Genomic DNA, 24,363 nt, shown 5'->3' on the forward strand with positions numbered 1-24,363 from the left:
CCATTTAGCCTCTAAATGAAGCAGCTGAGCAAAACAACACCATATTATGTCTTTAGCTTTCAGAAATCAATCTTGTCATTTCCTTTTTTTTTTTTTTTCATCAACAGAACACATTCAGAGCAGAGTTGGAGCAAAGTTGCAGCTGACTTGATTTGGCCAGTAGTTCTTCTGGAGTAACTTTCACAACCATCAAATCTTTCTGCTGAAAGCTTGCTGGTCTACCAGCCTCTGCTAGCCGAGGTGAAGGGAGAGAGAGAAGGAGAGATGGGAGAGTCAGCCTGCAAAGGGGAAGAGGGTAGCGAAGAAGGATGGGCGGAGGGGGGGCGGGGGGAGGGGGTGTCTCTGGAGAAGGGTCTCCAGGTTGTTAACTTTCTAATCCTCCCTTCAGAGCGGCGGCTGGCCGCCAAGGCTGCTGTTATCCTGTGTGCAGTGTTGATGGTCTGTAATCCTTTGTCAGAGTAATTGACGGTGAAGTCTGCACTTTTGCAGCTAATGATAAATAGGGCTTTTAAAGGTTGTAATTTCTTGTTTAACCGATGCCAGTTGCAAATACTTTGTGCTGAGGAATAATTCCTCTGTGCCAAATAAAATACAGTGGAAGTCTGTGGCTTGTTTTTCAGCTTATTGTTAGTCACAGCTCGCCTGACAGAGCACTTTCTATGCAGGAGATAAATGCTCAGGCCGTCTGGCTGCCAGTTTTAGTACAGAAAGCACTTTTCTTGTGGAAAAAGCTTTCCTGTTTCTCCAGCAAACATTAATAAGGTGGTTTTTTTTTTTCTTTTAATTTTTATTCTATTACAAAACTCTTTCAGAGAGGCAAGTTTGCTTCCTTGATGTGAGAGGATTCTTGGAGTTTTTAAACGCGTCTCGCTTCTTTCTCTGTGCCATTCTGGAGCTCTGGTTTGCACACAGTTCCTCCAGATAAATGGCGAGAAGGGACTGTCTCATCAGTTCACAGGAAGCTGTATTATGAGCAGTAGGGTCGGGGAAGAGAGTCTAGAGGGGTCTGCCCACTTCAAGACTAAAGGAGACATTAGAGCAAAAGAGGCCTGGTTTTGGCCGGGCATGAAACATGAGAATGACCAAGAGGAGAGAAATCAGGGCTTCGGTGGGCTAAAATGGGGGCAGACTTGCTTGGATTTGAATCAGGGTTACTGCCTTTAAAAATGAAACAAAGGGACACAAAAATAATGATGAGAAATACCGGGTTGCCTCAAAGTACAAGTGGATGCATTTCTGGGGTTTTCCTATATAGATGTAATTCTATTTTAAATGTACCAGTGGACTTAGCAATTTTAATATGCCCTAAGGTCATTTTGTGTCCTATCTGATACTATTGTTTTGGAACTTTTATCCTTTATGAATCTACTTGCTTAAAGAGAGGCCCCTCAGGAGTCCAGGAAGTTTGGTCTGGAGTCTTTGATGGGGTTTCTGCAGGTTCTTCACAGAGGGCTGCATGGACTTTTCGAATATATATTATTTGGCCCGTTTGGAAAGTCCTTCAGAGCTTTCCCATACATTAAAACAATTATACTTCATCATGTCCTCAATTTGCACTTTGCGTCATTAGTAACTTGGATACACATATATTTCCTGGAGTGAAAGAAAGATGAGCAGGAAAGTTGAAAGCAGGCCCAGACAGGGGAGATAGTGGGAGATGATGGACAGAGATATTACGGTGGAAGCTGACGAAGCAGGGAAGCCTCAAGCACCCTAACAATGAAAAGTGGCAGCATGGACATAGCACTGACCTTCCGAATCTATAAAAGCATCGCTGTCCATCTCATGCCCAGCCCCAACAAGGCTCCATGCAATTACCGGGACGCTATCTGAAAAGCAAAACTGCTCCACTCACCCTCTCTCCTGCTTGAAAAAAATCCACTCCTGACTCCCCTGCATGAAAGGGTGAAGTCCAAGTGCATACTGGAAGGGGCCCTTCACCATCTGGCCCCTCTTCCCCCACAGCTTCAACTCCCAAATGCTCAGCTGCTAGCAACAAGGAGCGTCAAGATCATATCACTTCCCAGTCCGGCATTCTTGAGATGTCTACTTTCCCGAACCTCTAAAATTAGGACAATGACATGCTCCTTCATGGGGCTGCAGCAAGGAATAAATGGGGTGAAAATCCACTAGTAGAAATGAGTAGTACCGCTTTGTACCACTCTACTCCATCCATTACAAGTAGACTCTTCCCCCTTTAAAAATGAAACAAAATGTGTATTTTTCCCCCCCTTCAAAATCCATTGCAACTAGGTCCTCCTTTTCTGTGATGCTTTTCTCACGTATTAAAGTACAGTAGATCCCTCCTTTGTGCCGCAACCTTACAGCATATGCCCTCCGTTGTTTTGACTTAGCTCATTTTTTCTGAAGCTGCTTGTTTATATCTGCATTTTTCTCACTAAAGAGTGAGCTTCTTGTGAAGGTGGAGGCCCCTGGCCTTTCATACCCACCAGCCAGTAGGTGTTCGCCAAACATATGTTCCATTGGATAGAAAGGACACACAAGACAGGAGATCTGAATTGATTCGTCCTTGCAATGCAATTTGACTCCCATGGTTTAAAGGTTCACGTAAGCCTTGGGCATGAACTCAGTTGAATTTGTGGGCATGTGACTATTCCATCTCAGGACAAATGCTTTGCACGCTTTGTTCAAGAATTACACATTAGTCAGACCCCCCTGGAGCTGCCGTGTGTGTGTGTGTGTGTGTGTGTGTGTGTGTGTGTGCAAAATCAGACCCACATTTCTTCTCACAAATGTAATTTCCATCACAAAAGGACTAAAAAGAGAACTACCCAACTTAATTCCTTAACGGGTCCTTCGGTTGAGGACCTTGCCCACATTCATGGGAGAAGATATCAAATTTTTATTTGTTTTTTTGTGTTTCCCATTATTATGTCACATGAGCACCCTCTGAAGGGTAGAGAGTCGAATTTAAATTTTATTTTGATAATACTTAAGGCAAAGACCGTATACTATGGCTCTTCCATAAATGGCAACAGCGGAGTATTTCAAACAACTTGGGGATTCCAGAAAGCTGAGCTTGTGGCAATTCGGTGATTTACGATGCCGAGTGTAATGGATGGGTACTAGATCCACTCAGTTATCTTGTTCCTGTTAGCCTCAGGCATCGTCAGATTTATGCTCCCACCACTCTGGGAGGGTTTTATAACTAGTTAATGGGGCGTAGAACAGAAATGTCTTGCAGGCTGTAAGTTCAATTCTCTCTCTCTCTCTCTTTTGCCAAATCGAAAGCATTTCTCTGAACTAAACATCTCTCATGAGAATTGCATGATTGCAACCCAGTCCTATCAAGAAGTTGGCCTCTTTATCGATTTCAATTTCTGGCTTAAAATTATACCCAACACATGCTCATCAATTCCTATCTACCTCTTAAAAGTTCTTCCACTTTTTAATAGTTTTAGGAAGGAAATTTCATAACCTCTGCATTCTCTCAGGATCTCTGGTTCGATGAAAGACAAGTAAAGCGTTTCAGAACATGGGCTCTGGAGCCAAACTACCAGGCGTCAGCGTCCGCTGCATTTCCTTCATCAGGCTGCTCACGCTCTCTCAGCCTCGGTTTCCTCATCTACAATATGGGAATAATAACGATATGAGCCCCTAGGGTAGTGAAATATGGACTAAACACCTAACAGTGGTTCCTGGCAAATAGTAAGTACTCAGAAATTGTTTTATTAAGAAATATTAAACTTACTTGGGAAATCATATCTACCTAACATCACATTAGATAGAAAGTATGTAAGAAGGGTACAAAACATTGTCTCTGTTTTCACAGAGTTATGACATTATATAATAATTATATAGTAATATAAAATAATATCATTATAATGATATAATTGTCTTCTAGAATAACTATATAATGCAATTATAATGGTATCATAGAGTTTATTATAATATAATACAATATAAGTTATAATGTTATAAACAATATAACATTATATAATATATTACATATTACATATTATGTAATATTTTATATGCATAGTGGTCTTAGAAAAATCATCTTATTTGTGCCACAAATAAGATTTGTACCACAACAATCTTGTAAGACACTGAGGACTTTTTTCCCTCATTTATGAGTAAAGAAACTGGAGCTTAGGAAGGCTGGGGAGTTTGCTGAAAGTGAGTGACAGAGACAGACTGGCACCCAGGGCTTTGTCTTCTTTTTAGTATCATTTCTGATACACACCAGTCTCTCCCTCTGCGTAGCTATTGAGACTAAAATGCATACAAAACAAAGACGACAATATGACACTGCATAACTATGTGCTAAATTGCACGTATCAAACACTCGGTGCAATGAGAGCTAAGAAAAAAGAATAATTAACGTAATCTAGAGAAGCTGAGATGAGTAAAATAAAAATTTTAATTAAAGATGAAAACAATGAATGTACATAGTGACTTTTTTTTTTAATTCTGAAATGTCACTAAACATTGGTTTCCCTGTATTAAATGAGATAAATGTTGCTTTCCTCAGTTTTGCCAAACCGTATTAAGTTACGAATACATTTTTTTGGTTAAAATTGTATTAAGTGCTCTTTCCTTATACCATAAAGACATTTGGAATATAAATGAAATAGCATATGTGAGGTGTTTTATGATCTTTGGAAGAAAGGCGCCATAGAAATGCAACCTCTCAACCCGCAGAAGTTATGAACTCAATTACTATTGTCTCTGGCTAATGGAATTCTGTTCCCTCCAACTGCCCTGAGAATAAAGTGGGGAACACAGATTTCTAGCTCTTACCCTGAGGTTCAAAAATCTCTAGGCTGTGGTTCACTTTTGGCTTGAGACCACAAAAAACACACTCCAAATATTCATCATAGCCAAAGGTTAAGTAGGGTCCACAAGATGTAACTGATTTATTGGCCATCGGTCACTGCAGTCATTATACAGGACCGCATGCTAACTTGCCTTCTCAGCTGTACCATATCCTTAAAGGAACCTTGAGAAGGAAGATAGACGTTCAAAAGCCAGCGGCATACATCTTCCTGTCTCCTGTCCTGAGCTCCCACAAGGGACAGTCTTGGAGAAGAAACTCACCTTCGTGATCGTCTTTGTTGAAACAAATGGTAGACAGATTTGCCCCAACAGACCTACAGCCTGTGTATAATAGACTATACACCAAACTTCTTAACCCCAAATATTAGACTTTCTCTCTCGGTCTGGGGAATACATTGTTTTTCTGGAGGCTCTCCTTTTGGAAGAGGCATCAATTTGGAATCGAACTAACAGGCCTAGGTACTGTTGTTACTGGATCCTTGGTAACATTATTTTTCCAGCCCTGACAAGAAGCTGCTTTTCTAGAGGGATCCATAAAACTTCTTCAGTGGCTTTGGTCTGGACTTTGAAAAATATACTGCAAAAGGTTCCACGGCCTCGTATATTATTTGGGCCCTAGAGGGATGGTGCCAGTGTGTATACTCTTGAGTTTAATGGCAGGCCATCCTTAGTGATTCATCTTTAATGTACCCCCACTCCTTTTTGGGGGTCACTTTTCCTTGCTCACGTCTGCATTATGCAGCAATTTCGGACCCCACCGATACCGATACAGTCTGTACTTGGCTGTACCAACCAACACAACTTGGCAATTGACTTCACTTGGAACCTTACACACTCTACCTTGGTTTCTTAGAATTTTAAACATGTGAAATATCTATTTAAAATACTTTTGTGTTGTTGTTTACCGCTGAGTCCAGCTGGCACTGATACTGCAAGAGCCATTGTCTGGAGAGCCTACATAGAAAATAATATGTCAAAGTGAGTTCCCAGATATAGTTGGCATGAGACTAGGTAATGGTAATATGTCTTAGCAATTTTTAGGGCTACACAGAAAGCCCAGACAAGGAAAGAAAGCCTTTCCCAGTGCCACAGGTTGGTCTTTTCCACTGTGGGCAATTGGATTTGCTTCTAGGTCTCATGGTCATAGCACTGGTATAGTTTAACCCAGGTTTCTCTGAGCTGAGTCACACGTACACCAGCAGAGACACACATCCATCCACACACAGACACACATGCACACACACAGACATTTTATAAGAATATGCCCCCCATCTTTAAATGTTAGATTATTTTAAAATTCCAGAGCTTTATATAAGTTTCTCATCTTTGCTCTATTGTTTGAATACCTGCCGAATCTGATCATTTTCTTCAACTAGTATTTAAAAGAAACTAAGCATCCACGCAATGTTGAAATTACCCTGATATCCACAAAGATCAGTAGTAATGTTATAGAAAATATCAAGAACACTGCCAATTTGACTATAGAAATGTCTACCCATGGAATTACATCATAGCTAATTAATCCATTGTTAAATTCATACCTTCCCAAATTAGAGATGGTTAGTAAATAAATTTATCATTTTTTATTATGCCCCTCTTTGAGTGCACAGATTTATTCATTGGTCAAGTATTTGAAGAGGAATTTGTAATTTAAAATCAGAAAGAGATACCGTGTTTCCCTGAAAATAAGACCTAACCAGAAACTAAGCCCTAGCATGATTTTTCAGGATGACATCTCCTGAACATAAGCCCTAATGCGTCTTTTGGAGCAAAAATTAATATAAGACCCAGTATTATTTTCGGGGAAACGGTATTAAAAACAGTCTTAATACCATGCTCCATTTGACAGCAGTAAGAACGGAAACCCAGATTGGCAAATTTACATTCTTAAAATCGCATTACTAGGAAAAAAAACAAAAAACAAACAAAAAACCCCACAGACTTTTTAGGGACAGACAGGGTAACAATCCAGGTTGTTTGACTTTTGCTGGAGTTTGTGTTTGTTTTTTTTCTCTACTGTTACATAAAGTGGCTTTATGATAAAATTCTAGGGAAAAACTTTTATAAATATTGGGTTGCTGAAAATGTGGGAAAGGGCATAAACTCTCTATAGTGTAAATCTGATCTGTGGTCCCAACTAATTAGAGATAATCTTTGATATAAAAGAACGGACCCTCTCAAGTCAAGAAGTTAACCATACTGATATCACTTGGTGACTACCCAGTCTTAGTGGCCAGAAAAGCTGGCTTGTTCATCTTGGGAAGAGCTGGAACTGGTGCGAAAACTGGAAGTCTCCAGGAGAGAAAATCATAACAACCCTTTAGCCAAGGAGATTTACCCCAAACTAACAGATCTGTAGTAGAGAAAGAAGTTTAATGATGCTATTGAGGGAGGTGTGACCACTACCGCTAGAAAACCTTAGCATAGAAATAACCAAATAGAACAAAGTGAAGGACTCCAGCAGAGGTCTTCAAAACACATCAGAATAGCTAGGAGGGGGCAGATTGCCTTGTAAGTAACTTCCTCTTTGGCGAGAGAAAAAAAAAAGTAAAACTGCAGTTTACGATATCCCCACTTTTGCCCAATCAGTGACCACACATATACTTTTTTAACCTAAGACTTATGGCAAACATTATGTTCGTAAAATCTGATTTTCCAAAATCTCTTCTCCCACCTACACACCTAATCTGTACGTGTTTTTTATGAGTCCCTCGAGTTTGTAAAATCTTCCAGTGTATGCCTAAGATACTTTGTTTGAAAGGTGCTGACTTCCCAGTAAGTTAACCACATCGTTAAATCTTGTGCCATTTTAATTGAAATAACAGAGCAATTGAGAAGAAAGAAGAAAGCTGGCAAATGAAAGTCCTATTGATGGTTGGGGAATGTTTGGGTAGTAAATTACACATGAGCTTGGCCCAGTTTGTCCTTCCTCCCGGTTCAACATATTGTTATCAAAGTTCTTTCTTGAAAGTAATTTAAAAGTTGGAAAAATTTTACAAGAGTGGACATCTGAAAAAGAGATGCAAGAATGCGCAAGGAAGAACACCTGTATTGGCACAAAAGGCATGTTGGAAACAGATGCCGAGGAAAAGAATGATTTAGGTGGTGACAAAAAAGTCATCCTGCTCACCCTTGGTCAACTTTTCTAATTACCGTCTTCTTTTTCATCAATAAAACTACTAGGTCTTTCCTCCATGCTGGCTTTTCCTGTTATGAGTTGAGCAGTATGAATTCTTCTTGCCAATTTTCAGATGACAGGGAGTTGGAAGTGGCGGCCATGACATGAGTCACAGTGACACATAGATTACTCATAGGTTTCCACTCCAGGCAGACAGAATCACCTATTAATAAGGAGTTCTTTCGGCTGTTTAGCAACAGGGGACATGATTCAGTGGAATAAGATTATTCCACATGGATTTTTGGGTGTTTTGGCCAAAGACTTTTTTTTTTTTTCTCATATGACCTTAGTGCTTCATCCTCCTTACTAGTTAAAACAGTCACATATCCCTGGAGAGGAAATCACCATATAATTAAGGTTTAGGTGTGGTTGACAGGCAGTAATGTTCTTGTATATTGGAGAATGAATTAGCCAGGCTCTTGCGCAAGCTCCTTTGCCAGTGGAAGGGGATTGAAGACTCAGAGACTAGAAATGACTAACTGGAAGAGAATACAACCTAAAGCTAAACATATGTTTTTTGGAACGGAAATAATAGAGGTACCAGATCATGTCTAAAATTCCCTATGTGTTGTCATTATCAGAGCCGCACATTTATTGAGTGCTACTAAGATGACCAGGCTTCTATTCTACATATTTTGTTCATTGGTTTTCAAGGCTTGCCTTCTAACTGGCGAGATGGTTACCAATGCAAAGTCATGCACAAAGCAAGCACAGGAAAGCACTGGATAACACGCGCTTCTGGAATGGACAGGCCTTAGAGGGAATGTAGTCGGTCTCTATCCCAGGGACACTTATGTGCCAAGACTTTACAGAAACACATCTCTGACAGGGCTGCCAGGTTTGGTGGCTGAGTGTGGACCGAACAGGGTGTGCATAGTAGGCATTTGCAGCAAGCACAGTTACCATATTCATGCGGTCATTCCAAGAAAGGTGCCCGACATAAGCCATACAATAATGCTAGATGCTGGGGTAGCACCGTTAACACGTCAGAAAAGGTGTCTGCCCTCAGGAAGCTCACATTCTAGTGTGTGAGACCATCAATGTCCATGATGACAGATCATTATAAGTGTTAGAAGGCACATAGGTCAGCTGCTGGAAGGAGAGGAATGAGGGAAAGGCTACGTCTGGTTGGTGATCCGAGAAGATCCTTTTGAGGAGCTGAGAGGTAAACCGAGACTGTCAGTGCGTGGGGGTTAGGCCTAGGACGTGCTGTTAGACAAGAGACACGAGGTCAAAGAAGGTCAAAGATGAATGAAAGACAAGGAAAATGTGTTTGTATCGCCACCGTCAGTAGCACAAGTAGAGAAGGGTGAACGGAGTGACAAGTCACAGTGCAGCTGAGAAAGGGAGGCTGAACTTCAATTATGACAGAGAGAGGCTCATGCAGACCATGTCCTCTGGCCTACCACCCACTTTGGTGTCTCCATCCTCCCTCGCCCGTTGCTGCTCTGATGGCCACCCCATCTACTGGAATATCTTTTCTCTGTTGTTACTTTGCTTTCCCAGCACTTGAAACTTCATTCCCCAAATCGGTAATAAAGTCCCTTGAAGGTGGACTATATGTAAGATTTCTCTGTATTTTTCAGAGCACCTGCTTGCCTGGCATGCAGTAGATGCTCACTAAATATTTGTTCAAATGAATGAATAAGGTGACAGTGAGAGGATGTGAAGGTCAAGATTGAGTGTGACCATCGTTAGTGGCACCAATTTGGGGATTAGCCTAAGGTGGCAGTGTGCTCATCAGGGCTACTGTTGCCTAACTCATGGTTAGGAGGTCAAGGCTGGTAGAAGAAAAACAGTAACAGTTACTCCCGTGTCTGTTTAGTCAATGCAAAGGTTAGAATAACTCTCTCTTAAAAACACTCTGGTTTCTTCTCTCTCTAGATTATGCTTTTAGGTGAGCTAATTTATTTTAAAATAAAGATTTGACTTTGGGTGGTGAGGACGCAACGCAATATACAGATGATGTACTATAGAATCATATACTTGAAACCTATATAATTTTATGAACCAATGTGACCCCCATAAATTTAATAAAATTAAAACAGTAAAGATGCATATTCACTTCAATTTGGAGACTTACCTCTGCAGAGTGCTCTGGGCATGGAGGAATAGGACAATCGCCGAAGCTTTTTCCAGGCATGCATCATTAGAGTGTGGTTCTCATCCAACGGGTGATCCAGCCAAAGGTTTTCTAGAACAAAGACAAAAACAAAACAAAGCAAAACCAAAAACATAGCAACAAAAGGACATGATTCAGGCATTGCCTTAAACAAGTAATTATTCAAAGTTTTCTACTGGGCTAGAAACGGAACACATAAAAACAATCTTAAAAGCCCATGACACTGGATTTGAAAGAGCTCTTAGTCACTTTGCCCAACCTGTAATTTTTGCCACTAAGACCACTGTGGCCTACCCTCGTAGATTTGGTCAGTAATCCGTCTAAATTAGAATCTGAGTCCCCGATCGCCAGTCCAAAATCCTTTCCATGATTGCTCCATACTAGAATTTAAAGCAAAATATAAGGACATGGGTAGACCTAGTTGTCACGATTTTAAAAACATGTTTCTGTCTTAAAGCAAACCCTTTTAGAGTCAAGAAAGTTGGAACCCAGAGATGTTACAGTGTGGCACATTCCTCAAAAAATGTCCTGTTTTAAACCACTGTTTATGCATTGGCTTTTCTTATTCTTGAAAGACAATTTTAATTTCCTTTCACTCAAACAGTATCGAAAAATACTAAGCTTCTTATGTTGACCGTTTCAGCATATTTGTCTTCATATTCATAAGCTTGATGCCCAAGACCGGAATGACACCTGAAAGAGGCTATTAATTTCCTCTTCAGCCCTCCCCATCTACTCTATACCATGTTACAGAATTACCCTTGGCACCCTCTTGTATTGTGATGAAAAGCTGCCTTTCTGTTCCCTGTGGATTTCTCTGCTATAGGCATCTCGTCCTTTTAACGTGAGATAAAAAAGTCTCAGGAAGTACAAATCACGTTTCTATTCTTACGTGTTCAAATGTCTCATAATTGTCTTTTTATCCAAGTAAGAGAGTCCTGTTCTATCACCACGTCCTTCCCAGAGCTGAGCTTATTCATTAATTTTTGTACATCTTCATTGCTGTTTTCAGTTGCATTTTTTTAAATCTGTTTTTTATCAGATTTTTGTTTAGAACATTCAAATGTATTGCCCAAAACATGAATCATTAAAAAAAATAACTTATGGTGGTTGCCTCCCATGAAGACACCCATTTCTCCTGCTAACGTCAAGATTGATGTTGTGTTTTTTACAAAATGACAACAGCCCCCACTACAAAGGAAACCAGCTACCAGAAGAAGGCAGGAGCCCATGGCTCATCTGGGGCTCTGTTTGTAATCTTAGTCAAATACCAGGCACTTCCAAGGGGACCACACACCTGGAATATGGCAAGTTGAGAAAGCTTTTAAAATCTCAGTCAGAACGTACTCTTTTCCCAGAACTCTGCCTTCCTGGGTTTCTTTTTATCCCTTTGGAATTTACCAAAGTGCCCCGGCATTTAGAAAAAAAAAAAAAGTCTCTGAATAAATATTGAGTAATATGACCCAACTTTTGTGTTTTTAGACATGTGGCAACCAAATTAGTCAACCCAAGGCAAATAGGCTGGGAAATCATTGCATTTTCATAGCCTGGTGTTAGCCTGAGGCCTTCTGCCTTTCTCTCCTCTTTTTTAAAACTCATTTCTAATGAGATTACTTGTTAAAGGTACCAGTTGCTTACCTGTTTTCAAGTGCTAGAATCTGCCTGCTTTCGGAATGTTTCTTTTCAAAATCTGAATTGAGAAAGGAGAATTGGCTTGTTAGAAAGCCAAGAACTGACTAGCAGGAGAAAAGGGTCCCAAATGGGGTATTTGGGACAAACGTCTATGCATCATTTACACGTGCAATTTTGGGTCTACAGTTCTAATGGATGTTGAAAGCTTTTATTCATTTTCCAAGCTCCCCAGATTTCAATTATGCTCCCCATCAAAACTAGTCATATTTGAATGGTTTTCTTACTGTCTCCCCCGTAATGCTGTGAGAGAAATCTGACCGAATAGTTAAATATCAATGAACAACAGCAATGGTTTTGACTAGTCCGTGTCTAAGGAGAAATTGCAGCAGCAGTGGTAGCTGTAAAATCCCCCAGTTACCTACTGTGTGCCAGGCTATCTGCCTGCTATGTGTTCGTTAAGTTTTCAAATGACCCTAGGATGTAGGTAGTCTTACTTCCAATTTATTGTTTCACAAATAGGCTCAGAGAAGTGGAGTGTCTTACCTAATGCCACACAGCTAGTAAGCAGCAGGGTCTGTAGGACAAAACAGGTTGTTCTGACTTCCAAGCCAGTGAACTTTGCAGTCTATTCCACTGTACCCCCTCTCCAATTATAGTTCAATTGGGTCTGATTAAGGCTTTCTTCTTTTCCACTTTTTTTTGACATCTAGGAATGAATTGAAAAATGAGTAAATAAGTGATGTATCCATAGAGAAATTGGGAGTAGACTACATATTGAAAGCCAGAATTTTATGTCTACGAAAAAGAAGGTATTCTGTGCAGTAACTGAATTCCTATAATAATAATCTCACTCTACGAATATTCATGTCTGATTATTAATTTGTATTTACTGAGCATGGATAAGAACTTCAATGAAATACAAACATCAACTTTGTACTCTGAAGTTACAGTCTAACAAAGACTCAGAGTGGAGGAAATTATCAGCATCGTCCCAGAAAAAAGTTAGGGCTCCAACATAGGACCACATGAAAGGTTTGCTTCATGTTGGGTGTTCTGGGGGTTCGGATCAGGAATCTTTTTCAGAAAAATGTCTTAAGAGCGTTAAAGCAGATAAGGTGATATGGATTGTGTTAACACTTTTGGTTCATTCTTAGTGTAACCAGAGAAATGTACTGGTCCCAAAGAGCTGAAAGGAAATATGTGAGATGAAGTCAAATGCAGTACCAGTTGCTTTGTGGTATCTCATGTTCTTCATTGTTTTCTGTTGCAGAGGAGGGTTGGCTAGACTGAGAGCTAAACTTGTAGCTGTAGCTACGTAAAACGGCTGTAGCTTCAGCCAGAGCCATTGACTCATCTTTTTGGTCAAAACTATTCAAAATACTGTTATTTCGTACTTTTTAGAGCATTTTATTCTCCAAAGAACCTATGCCCCCAAATTCCATTTAAAGTGTTATAACATTATTTTCTAAGGTTTAGGACTGATGCTTGGCTAAAAATAAACCATGTCTAGGTTTATAAACCAAGTTGATAGTAATGGGGGAAAAATGCACATCCGAGACCATCATGCAAAGTTTAGTGTCTGGCAGCTGTAAAGCGATGATGCACCCTGGGGGTCAACATAGCTGTACAGTTGGGCATTTGTATTGGCAGAGACCTGGTCTCTCTTGACCGTTACTGGGAATCAGTGGTGGAGGCCACAGGGTTGCTGCTGAGAAGGTGTGGCTATACTGCTAAACTTGGCTTTGGATACCCTAAGTGATGCCCTAAGTTCGGTCTACACTGCAAGTCCGACTAGTTAGGCGATCATGTGCCAGTTATCGGGGCCATATTGAAAGGATGCTGTCCTAATTAGCATGGGAGCTCAGTGTACCCAAAGCAACGTAAATGGATGCCACAGCTTTATCTCGCTGCTTTTCATAGGCCCTGCAATAAAAGCTAAACAGTTTTTAGTGGCTTTTGCAATTATACCTCCCTTCAATTTTCCAAAGGTTACAGGGCCCGAACCACACAAATCCCATTAAAGTAAGTAGTTGTTGTGCAATAGGCTCCTTTGAAAACATTCTTCTATGCCCATAAAATGATCAGCGGGATGCTCTTTAGATCCGCTTGCCTGCCATGTTTTCAACCCAAAGGCAGATGGCCGCCTTTGATGTGGTGGTTGGTTTCTGCTACCGAAGCTGGCGTTTTACCTTCTTGCATCAGATTTCTTCCCAACTGATGTGTCTCGGGCATACAAAACACATTCTTCTTCAGATTTTAGCCCCAAAATATGTTTTTGCTGTACCTTTAAATTACATTTGGCGGACTGATTTGGAATCTCCAAGGCCCTCCCATGAGATAGAGAGTAGAAGAAGGTCAGGGTTTGGGGGAGTCAACAGAAACCCACATGGCGAGTGCAAGGCCTCAGGGAGCTGGGTTTGTGGCATGCTTTCTGCTCCTCATGCGTGAGGATGACACTTCACGCCATCTTTTCCACCCACCCTCCCTTTGGTGCAAGTTCAACTGCCACGTGTGAAGTCCACAGTGAATTTCGTGGTAGAGCCAAGGACAGAGCCAGTGTTCTCTTCGTCTTGTACTTGAATGCACCAAGGGCTTCCGCCCTGGGACCTAGGGCTTTCTTTCCTGGACAAGTGCTTGTAGTCAAGCATCCTTATCCATTGAAAAGCACCTCTTTCTGATGCGTGTTCCTAGTTGTTTAAACTGGTCCTTTACCTTGGAGCTGCTTTTCTAGTAAGGAATAAAAATGAAGGCCTAATTCCTGTATTTACAAAGGAGTCAGAACCACCACAGTTTGGCCCATCTCTTGATCTGATGACTAACGTATTTGAAAAAGAAACACAGTAAAAGTTGTTTTGTTTTGTCTTTTTTTCCCCAGAGGTAAAATTATCCATAGACAAAAGATAATGTCAGCCTAATCACATGCTATGTGTGCGCTGTTAAAAAGAACAGTTGGGATTCAGAAATTATTCAGTACTTTAAAAATTCAGATGAATCAACAAAGTTCTAATTTTCTGTGACTATTCCTATGCCACAATACTACTGTAACTCCTTTAAATGTTATTGTTATTTAATTTATCTAGAGACCTTATTTGTTTTCTATAGGGATACCTGAATGCCTTGAGGTGACAAAACATTTCCTTAGAAAGAAATGAACCATAATTTTAAAAAAGCACTTGATTACATACTAAAATATATATAGGAATTTAGAGAATTGAGAGATCAATATGGATGGGAGTTCTCAGTGAAGTTTTATAAAGGACACAAGATTTGAGATGTGTCATAGGAAACAGAAATTTTGACCTGGGTCCTAAAATGAAGAGAAGAGCCAGGATGGACGTGGAGAGAAGATGGCAGGTGGGGGGTTGGTACTGTGCTGAAATAACCCTGACCGTAGTTAATTGATGAAGCAAGGACCTATGGAGGCCACTGAAAAGGAAAATTCAAGAACACCTAGACCAACGCAGCTATTCTAGATGAGAATGGTTGCATTTTTTTAATGGCTATTCTGGTAGGAATGACAACATGTGACACACATGGACCCTCTTTCTTAGACTCTCTTTCTATAGCTAGAATGGAAAAACCTGTCTTTCTCACAAAATTTCACCCAGGATAGCGTGTTTTGTTTTGTTTTTTCATCTCTAAGGCTTCATTGCTCGCCTTAGACACGTATATAGTCACCTGCTCTTGAGAGGGGCATGCACTAAGGGGTCCTGGCTCTGTCACAGCTTGTATTGTGATTTGGGGCAAGTCAGTTCACTCTTCTAGGCCTCATTCTCCTCCTCTGTCAAATTGAATTAGACAGTCTCCCTGGTTTCATTTGGTGACGATATTTTATGATTCGTGAGCCCAAGTGAAAAATACATCTGTTCCGAAGGTTATTTTGCTTGTTTTGATTGGAAAGCTTGTCAATAACTTCACACTTGCAATTTCCTCAGGCATCCATACCTCACACAAACATGTCATCCATAGACACCTGGGATTTGAAACGCTATGATTTTGATAAGAATGTGTCCATGTCCCCTATGGTTATTCCGCAGCTTGGTGAATCCCTCCCACTTCAGAATTCCAAAAAATGAGAGGCTGCCTCATATCCAGTCGGACGTCAGTATCCTCGGACAGCATGTTTCCAAATTAACCTCCACTGGAGCTGTTTTCATAAGAAAGATGATCTTCCAGTAGCGATAACAATAAACTGCTTCCACTTCTGTGCAGTCAGAGTCCGGAATCTGATAAAGAGCTTATCACGGGCCCTTCAGATGCCCCCCCGCCCCCACATAAACCTCCGCAATGTTTACATTTTCTCTCATGCTGTGAGGAGACTGCACTGGGTCCTGTTCTTGTGTGTTGGGGGGAGGGGGTGGGGAGCCCACGCTTTGTGACTCGTGAGCAAAGACAGATGTGCCAAGGGCTGCCACTCAAGCTGCCTCTGTTGTCCCCTCACTGTCTCTTTCTGTTACACTCACACTTTGAAGGACATTTGCCAGATCCAGACTCCATGCACCCCTGTCATTTGTGTGTCTTTTCTCACCTTCCACATGATCCGGACTAGTGTTTTCATTTGTTAAAAACAACAAGAACATTCACTGGGAAACTTCTGTGTCAGGTCACCGTAGCTATTTATTCTCTGTCATAAACTATCATTCTCCATTTCCCTGACTCCCACATCGGGGGAATTGGTGGTTTATGGTGGACAGTCAGTTGGGTCTGCGGGAACGGGAAGATTTCAAAGAATCACTGAGAGATTCTGTAGCAGGTTATAGAACTAAGAACAAAATATCAAATATCCTTGTTCTCGATCACAGTTTGGCAGTACAAGAAAAACCAGGTTTACGAAACAGCATAAAGGGTTTGGAATTTGTGGTTACACCTGAGAAAGCGCTTCCCTTTGAGGGAAGAAAACACATCATGGGGTTGGCTGAATAAGCGATTTTCTTTATGGGATTAAAAATAGTCATCTACAGTCTGTCCAATTGGTCTCAGTCTGGAGTAGATACAGAAGCTAAGGATTTTTTGCAGACTTCTGTTTAATGGGAGCATGAAATGATGGTTGTGATGTTATTGTAAAGACCTGGATGACCTAGAGAGACCCAAAGTACCAGTCATAGAACTGTAGACAAAAAAATTGGGGAAAGAGAATGGGAACACCAGGAATGCCTCCAAATATTCAAATAGGAAGGAGAGAATGAACGCAAAGCAACTGCTCAAAGGTGTTTGATCCTAGGTGCTTGAATTCTAGTGTTGAGATTATTGTGAACCAATTTTGCTAATACCTAACTAGTGGTATAATGAGGGGTGTTGGTTCGCATATTCCAGGCCTGGAGGGCTCCCAGAAATCATGGTAATTAAATTGGCTCCATTCTCAAGATGCCACCGACCTGACACTGCAGCTCGGTGTGTAAATCTGTGCAAGGTACAGATTTACTCTGTGGTGGCCTGGGCCTCAGAGTGACAGCTTGATGGTGGCGTTAGCACACCTGCTATTCCGCTCAGCTTCACACATCCATCATTCCCGCCTGGGCTGCATGGGGGTGTCAGGACAGGAGCACACAGCTCTCTGACTACTGTGGGCAGGCTGGCTAGTCAGCTTGCCAAGGTGCTGGAACTCAGAAATAACCAGGGAGGGAACTTGACAGGTGGAAACGTGGGGCCATGATTCTCCAAAGGTCCCTAAGATCTCAGGGCCCTAGGACTCAATTTTTGGGTGAAATGGTTTCAGAGACCTTTCAGTTCTATTCCCTCGTCTTGAGTTCTCACAGCAATAGGGTGAGGCCCGGCCACTGTGGGCTTAGGTTGCAGTAGCTCTGAAGCCTGTCTCAGCATCAGCATGGGGCAACGAGCAAACGCAGGTAGGAATTACTGGCTGATTTCAAGAGCAGGCATGGTGAAACAGACATCCCTCTAGTCAGTTTGAACACGGTTTTTCGTCGACAGCGCTGTCTTTGTGTTTGGGTGGGTATGTTGAGGAGAAGGGACCAGGGCACAGTTGGTGTCCTTGGTTCTGAAACTATATGAATGAATATAATATTGTTAAAGACCAATAAGGTCCAAAGCGATCTACTGTTCTTCCCCATCTCTAGAGAAGTGCAGAGAATCTGGGTAGCAGTAAACTTCCTTTAGCCTCCTGGACAACGCAGACTTCAAGGAGTATGCAAGAAATGTCCCTGTGACAGCTCGGGTCTGTCACAACCAGTCATCAGAATGACTGGGGTTCTTGGCCTCGGAAGTTGCAAGCGCCTGCGGCCCCATTTGCACATGAAAGGGGCATTGGGCTGTAGCCCTTTGATGAGGATGCGAGCAAAGGAAACAACATCTCATTGTAGATATATAGTCCAGAAGTGTAAACGGGGACCCCCAGCGTGACATCCGTTCCTTACCATCCATGTCTTCTATTCCAGACGATCAGCTGAACTCAGAGGAAAAGAAGAAGAGAAAGCAGCGGAGGAACCGGACCACCTTCAACAGCAGCCAGCTGCAGGCTTTGGAGCGTGTCTTCGAGCGGACCCACTACCCTGATGCTTTCGTGCGGGAAGACCTCGCCCGCCGGGTGAACCTCACGGAGGCCAGAGTGCAGGTAACCTCACAGCCACATCTCTGCGGCTGTTTCACAACACGAGCTCTAGGTTTCAGACTGGACAGCGTAGGCACAGAATCCGTTGCTAACTATGTTTCTTTACGCAGCACAGTGTTTTGAAAAACCAAATTCAGTGCCTTTAGGAGGGGCCGGTGATGCCTTCTACAGACCTGCCCCTTCCTCATCGTTTCTCACCCTTTCAGGTTCATGTTATAAACACCGTCCAGCTGAGCACTTGACCCCCCAGATTTCAACTTGAGCTGTAGGGTGGCCAAAGAGGTGAATTCTCGGACCCCCACCTCAGTTTTCCTCCTGAGACTTTGGGAAGGTACAAACCTTTAAGAAACGTGTTATTCATGCACAGTTTGTGGGCACTGGGAGTGGGAAATGCACACATTACAGACCTTGTACTCAGGAACTACGCTAAGAACACATTCAAGTAGATGAGTTTGCGTTTCTGTGAAGACGACGAAGGGCATGTACAACAAGGTCAAGAGAGAACAGCAATTCTTTCCAACATCATGCTGTGACATGTCAATAAACGATACAACTTGTAATTAGTAGGAATAACGATGATAATGTAACTCACAGTACTTGAGCCCTTATATGCCAAGTACGATTCTAAGTTCTTTCCATAAGCAAATGTATTTAACCCTCACAGCGACTCAATGAGGTGGCTAGTATTCTTCATCTTGCAGATGAAGAAACTGAGGTACAGAGCAGGGAAAGGGTTTTGCCCAATGTCACACAGCTCAGAAGTGGCTGAGCTAGGATTTGAACACGGACACTCAGATCCAGAAGTTCTGCTTTTCAGCACTACCGCAGACTGTGCATAAACACGAGTTCTCCTGGCTAAATGCTTCTTCATGTAGTGCTTTGCTCTCCCTGCTGAAAGTCACGATCTATGACTTCCATGTTCCCAGTGGTCGGCTGAAATTATTGTTTGTACGTCTGTGTTCAGTCTGGGCTGGAAGGATTTCTTTCTGCAAATAATAACCCTCTGGCCGGCCGGGGACATGAATGGACCCTAAGAGCCTTGCGGTGGGACCTCTGCCAGGAAGCTCGGTACCCTGAGAGAGGTATCTGCTGAGTTAAGAGAGAGGGTCCTAGAAGTCCCTCAGCCTGAAGAGAAAGTATGCAAATGTTTTCCCCGTGGGAAACAGGGACCTCCCCTAGAAGTGCTCCCCAGGAGAAAAAGAATGTCAGTGACGAAAGGGGAAAGTTGCCTGGGCGCCGTGGTGGCACCGACGGGAGGTTGGAAGGCACGAGTGAGGTGTGCATGTCAGGGCTCGGTGCTCTCTTGCTCAGTCAGGTATAGCGAGCACAGGGACAAAACTGAGTTTTGCTCTCTCCATCCATCCTCCCATCCAAAGCAGAACGCTGAGGCTGGGCTCCCACATCCTCTTCCCCGTGCCGCTTACCACAGCTCTCCAAATATGCTCTGTTTGTACTCTTCAATCCCTTCTCTCCTTTGAAACCCCATATCGTTTATGCCCCAGACTCGGCCTGCAGTGGTCGAGTGAATAACTTCAGACCGATAACCCACAGTACCTGAAAGCACCACTTTTGTGGTGGTGATCTGAATTTTAAATAAGGAACCCAGACAGGCTACTGGAAATGAAAAAAAAAAAAAAAAATGGGAAAGAACAATTGTGGGGTGGGGAGCTATTCTGGCCCCATCACAACGATAATTAAATGCCTTTCTCGTATGTTGAAACTATTTTATTTTCCTCCTTTCTCACCACGTTCTAATGGCTTTCAGGGTTGTGAACATTTCCCAGGCAAGCAGGCCAGAATTCTCCATAACTTTCTTCTTCCTCCATGAAGCCTCCCTTTTCCCCATATGTACCACTCCCTTCCAGCTCTGGCCTCCTTTATACATATGGCACTTATCACAACACGACATGTAGAATATTGAGTTGTATGTGGGCCAACTTCCCTAACTAGACTGTGACGTCCTCTTGGATGGAAGCCATATCTTATCATCTTTGCACAATTCATTTTTTTTCTCTAGTTTTTTTCTTTTTGTGCCTCAAACATTTATCAAGCACCTATTACACTCTTGGAACCGATCTTGGTTTTCTGGGGCTGAATAAGACCCTTATTGGCCCTTCTGTAAGAATGTCACAGACTGGGGATAGAGAAGACAGATGTACATATCACACTGTTACGACGTAGTAAGATAATCCTACATTAAAGTAATGTTCAAGAATTAGTGATTAAGAAAAAAGAAACAATAGAACAAAACAAAATTTAAAAAGAATTAGTGATAGACCGGAGGAAGGAATGATCAAATCTGCCTGGGGAGGAAGAGAGAGAACACACATATATCAATCACTTGGTGTCATTATCTCCGTTTACGTGGGAGATAAACAGAGAAATTAAATAACTATCCAAGGACAAATCTTTAAAGTTGCGTGGCCAGTATTTTTATCCAATTCTGCTGGATTTTAAGGTCGTGTTCTTTCCATGACGACATTTCACGAAGGAGGTAATGTTCAAGTTGAATCTTGAAAAACATGTCTTTTGATACCTGGGCAGAGAGGAAGAATTTCACAGGCCGGGGGAGCATTTGGTGTGAATATATGTAGGTGGGAAACAACCAAATCCCGAGATAGTCTTGAGCCCGGGGCAGGAGTTGGAAGGCTAGAGGGCCAGGGCACGAGGTCCAAGTGACGCCGGATGTGGCTGGATTGGTGGACAAAGAGCTCATTCCTGACCAGTCTTTGTTCTATGGTAAGACATTGTGGTTTCATTTGGTGAGTGACGGGGAGCCCATGGATGATATATAGCAGGGCACAATTACATATGCACTTAACATGATAACTCTAGTAGCAATGGGAAGGGAACAGTAGAAACAACAAGCTTGGCGTCTGCAAAGCCAGGAAAGTGGTGTCCAGACTCTGCCTTCACGGATGTCCCCCCGTGCCTTCCACGGGGCGCCGAACCCAGGGGATTTTCTATAAATGTTGCCCCCTGGAGCTGTGCAGCTGTCCCAGTCTACGCCCTAGAATTTCTTTCTCTCATACCTTGTCATGAGTTTCTATAATTGCACCTAAAACTCTCACTTTGCAGTTTTTCAAATTTGCATATCAGTCATCTTTTAATAGTCTGAGCTGCTTACAAGCAGAATTGCATCTCTCTGTTCCCAGCATTTAGCACAGAGTCTTCAACACAGCAAGCACTCCGTAGAGATTTCTAGAATGAGTAAATGAGTGAATAAAACTCCATGGCTATCCGGAAGAATTGTAGGCTCCTGAGTCAGATGTCCTTGAGCTCAAAAATTCCGCCATTTATTATTTGTGTGAACGTCAGCAGATTCCATGATCTCATGGAATCTGTTTCTTCAATTCTAAAACAGAAATAACAAAACCCAATATATGGAATGGTCGTGGTAACTAGAAATAATGTATGGGACAGGCTCACATAAGTTCCTAGCCCTAGGAGCACTTAATAAATGGTAGATGTATTATTAGCTGTAGCCAATGATGATGGCAGCGGCACTCATATCCCTGGAACCCTACCTTGGAATGTACTCCATTCAACTTCCAAACTTTAATATCTTCATTTCCCTTTCACAAGTTTCTAGAACTTCAGGAGCCAGCGTACAAATCCTCAGCTCGCTCCCCCTCGTGGGAGGGTGTGTCCTGCATGAGTCCATCCCGTGGGGCTAGGCCTCCACAGGGGAGCGGACTTAGCACTCTCTTTAGCGGTCATTTTTCTTCTCCGCTACTTCCTCACTCTCCCCTGTGTTCCTTGCACCTCCCGACTACACCATCTGCTTTGTAAAGTCTTGTCGCAAGGTCTACTTTTGGGAAGATGGAGAATTTTCTTTATATATCCCATCAGCATTATGAAAGCACATGAGGTTTTTGTCTTTCAAAGGACTTTGAAAACAGACAAACAAACAAAATGTCATTGTCTCTGAGGCAGAAGTCTAAGGAGATTTTTTCTTCTTTTCCTTGACTGCAATTACAACGGATAATACACCATGTTTTGCTCTCGCATGGGTTAGTCTTGGATTTTAGCTCTGGAGTCTTGATGACTGGAAGTGCCACCCCCTGGCCCTGTTATAAGATCTCTCGCACATGGCCCACCAGGGGAGGATCATGGCGTATTTCTCTTGTTCTCTGCAGAATTCCATACCTGCCCTCCATCTTCCTCGGGAAGGCATTGTACAGTAAAATCAACGAGGACTTCATTTCATGTAACCGCCTCTTGTTTGTTTTTCCTCTCCCTCCTCATGCCCTTCTCTCCTCCCAACAATCTTCCAGGTGTGGTTTCAGAACCGAAGAGCCAAATTCCGCAGGAACGAGAGAGCCATGCTGGCCAATAAAAACGCTTCCCTCCTCAAATCCTACTCAGGAGATGTGACTGCCGTGGAGCAGCCCATCGTGCCTCGTCCTGCTCCAAGACCCACCGATTATCTCTCCTGGGGGACGGCCTCTCCGTACAGGTGAATGACTGGCCCATTCTCCCTTGCTCCACTTCCACATGTTTCTCAGCGGTCGGTCACGTTCAAAGCTGCTCGTGCAGCTGCTGACATTTCTTACTGGGTTAACCTCTTCAGAGACATTCAACTTGCTGACTTCCCCAGAGTTTTCACAGAATTACTAGTTGCCCCAGGAGCAGGGTTGGGGCAGAAGACAGAGGGGCAGGCCACCAGCAATCACCTCTTGGACTCAGGAACTCATGCAAAGGTTTCCAAGATGGGAAATGTTCTAAAAGAAAAGATTCTTAAGCTATGCTCAGAGTCCCTCTTGCAACCATTCTGGAACAAAACTTTACTCCTTTTCCAAATTCCAGACAGATTTATTTAACTATGCTCAAGTAGTCATTTAATTTGTAAGGCTTGAGGTGTAAGACCACAGGCAAACTTCACAGTGAAACTGATTTTAAATGAAAAAAAAGGAAGGAAAGAAGGGAGGGAGGGAGGGAAGGAGAGAGGGAGGAAAGAATGGAGAGAAGCAGAGACAGAGAGAGAAGGAAAGAAAATCCAAGACCATTCTGATCACTTTCACGGCCACAGTTCTCTGTTAGTAGGTGGGGATGTCTTCCGATCCAAAATGCCTTCCTATTCTATTGCTAAATCTTATCTGCTTCTCTGAAGTTCTTTGGGGATCAGTTTATTTGTGTGGGTTTTTTTAACATATAAAAACAATGTATAATTGACACTAAACTTATAGTTAAAAGGTGAAAAAACTTAAAGAAGCAAATAGCAGAGTACTATTTCAATGTCTCGGAGAGGCTTTTAACCTCCATTGACTATGCTGTTCAGAAACTCTAGGTTAGTGCCAGAGGGAAGCCAAGTCACCACTGCCTAATGCATTGTCCTCAGTCTAAAGTGCCTTTATTTGAACCTAAATCTGAATACTCCTAGAAACCATGTCAAGGCTATGTGTTCTCTCTGGCTGATTGCAGTGGAGAGAGAGCTAGTTACAAACTCATTGATTATGCTTTGGTTAACTTTTTACTGTTAAGGTTAACTAATGGGTTAAGGAGATGTTTGAAATTAATTATAGGAGATTATCCCCCAGTTGGAGCTCAACTGCTGATGTGAAATGGCACAGTTGTGAAATGCAAATACTTTTCAAACATTGATCACTCTATCAAAGCAAAAGGTCTCACCTAAATGGTCTGTCTGTTCCCAATCGGTTCCTTGAAAGAAACACCATCAGTGCATTTGGAAGCTCTTTTAAACACCCCTCCTCAAATGGTGAAATTAGCCTGAACTACTTTGGTCTTAGTACGTAGAGACACCATGCATAGGAAACTGGAAATTCTTACTGCTCTCAGACGTGGTATGCCTTGCTGATTTCAAAAGCTTAGTCGTATCTCTGTGTACTATTGAAAAATGTAGACGCCTCTCCCGTAGAATTCACGAAAGATGCATTTTGAAGACCATTGTGAAATCACCTCCTTTTTAATATTTTAAATACGTGGAAGACCACTTTGTTTCTCTGACAAATATCGATAGTTCCTAGACTCACTGAATGGCTCGTGAAATGGATGTGGTTCCAAGCTTGATGTATCAAGGTCTCTGGTTTGAGTTTGGTCCCA

General features: G+C 42.3%; 2 protein-coding genes across 3 annotated transcripts in view; one reads left to right on the forward strand and one right to left on the reverse strand.

The window, feature by feature from the left end:
- PRRX1 (paired related homeobox 1) overlaps positions 1–24,363 on the forward strand; it is a 70,332-nt gene that overhangs the window by 34,971 nt on the left and 10,998 nt on the right. For both annotated transcript variants that reach the window (XM_019742563.2, XM_019741766.2), the window contains exons 2-3: positions 18,128–18,303; positions 22,578–22,759. In XM_019742563.2, coding sequence (XP_019598122.1) covers positions 18,128–18,303; positions 22,578–22,759 — 358 coding nt within the window. The remainder of the gene's footprint in view (positions 1–18,127; positions 18,304–22,577; positions 22,760–24,363) is intronic.
- Positions 1–24,363, reverse strand: part of LOC141569370 (uncharacterized) — a 310,830-nt gene that overhangs the window by 7,600 nt on the left and 278,867 nt on the right. Inside the window, exons 5-7 of the mRNA XM_074322325.1 lie at positions 12,276–12,438; positions 11,739–11,790; positions 10,062–10,172 (exon numbers count right to left, since the gene is read on the reverse strand). The gene's annotated coding sequence lies outside the window, so the exon portion shown is untranslated. The remainder of the gene's footprint in view (positions 1–10,061; positions 10,173–11,738; positions 11,791–12,275; positions 12,439–24,363) is intronic.

The sequence above is a fragment of the Rhinolophus sinicus genome, linkage group LG17, assembly GCF_036562045.2.
Source record: "Rhinolophus sinicus isolate RSC01 linkage group LG17, ASM3656204v1, whole genome shotgun sequence".
Classification (NCBI taxonomy): domain Eukaryota; kingdom Metazoa; phylum Chordata; class Mammalia; order Chiroptera; family Rhinolophidae; genus Rhinolophus; species Rhinolophus sinicus.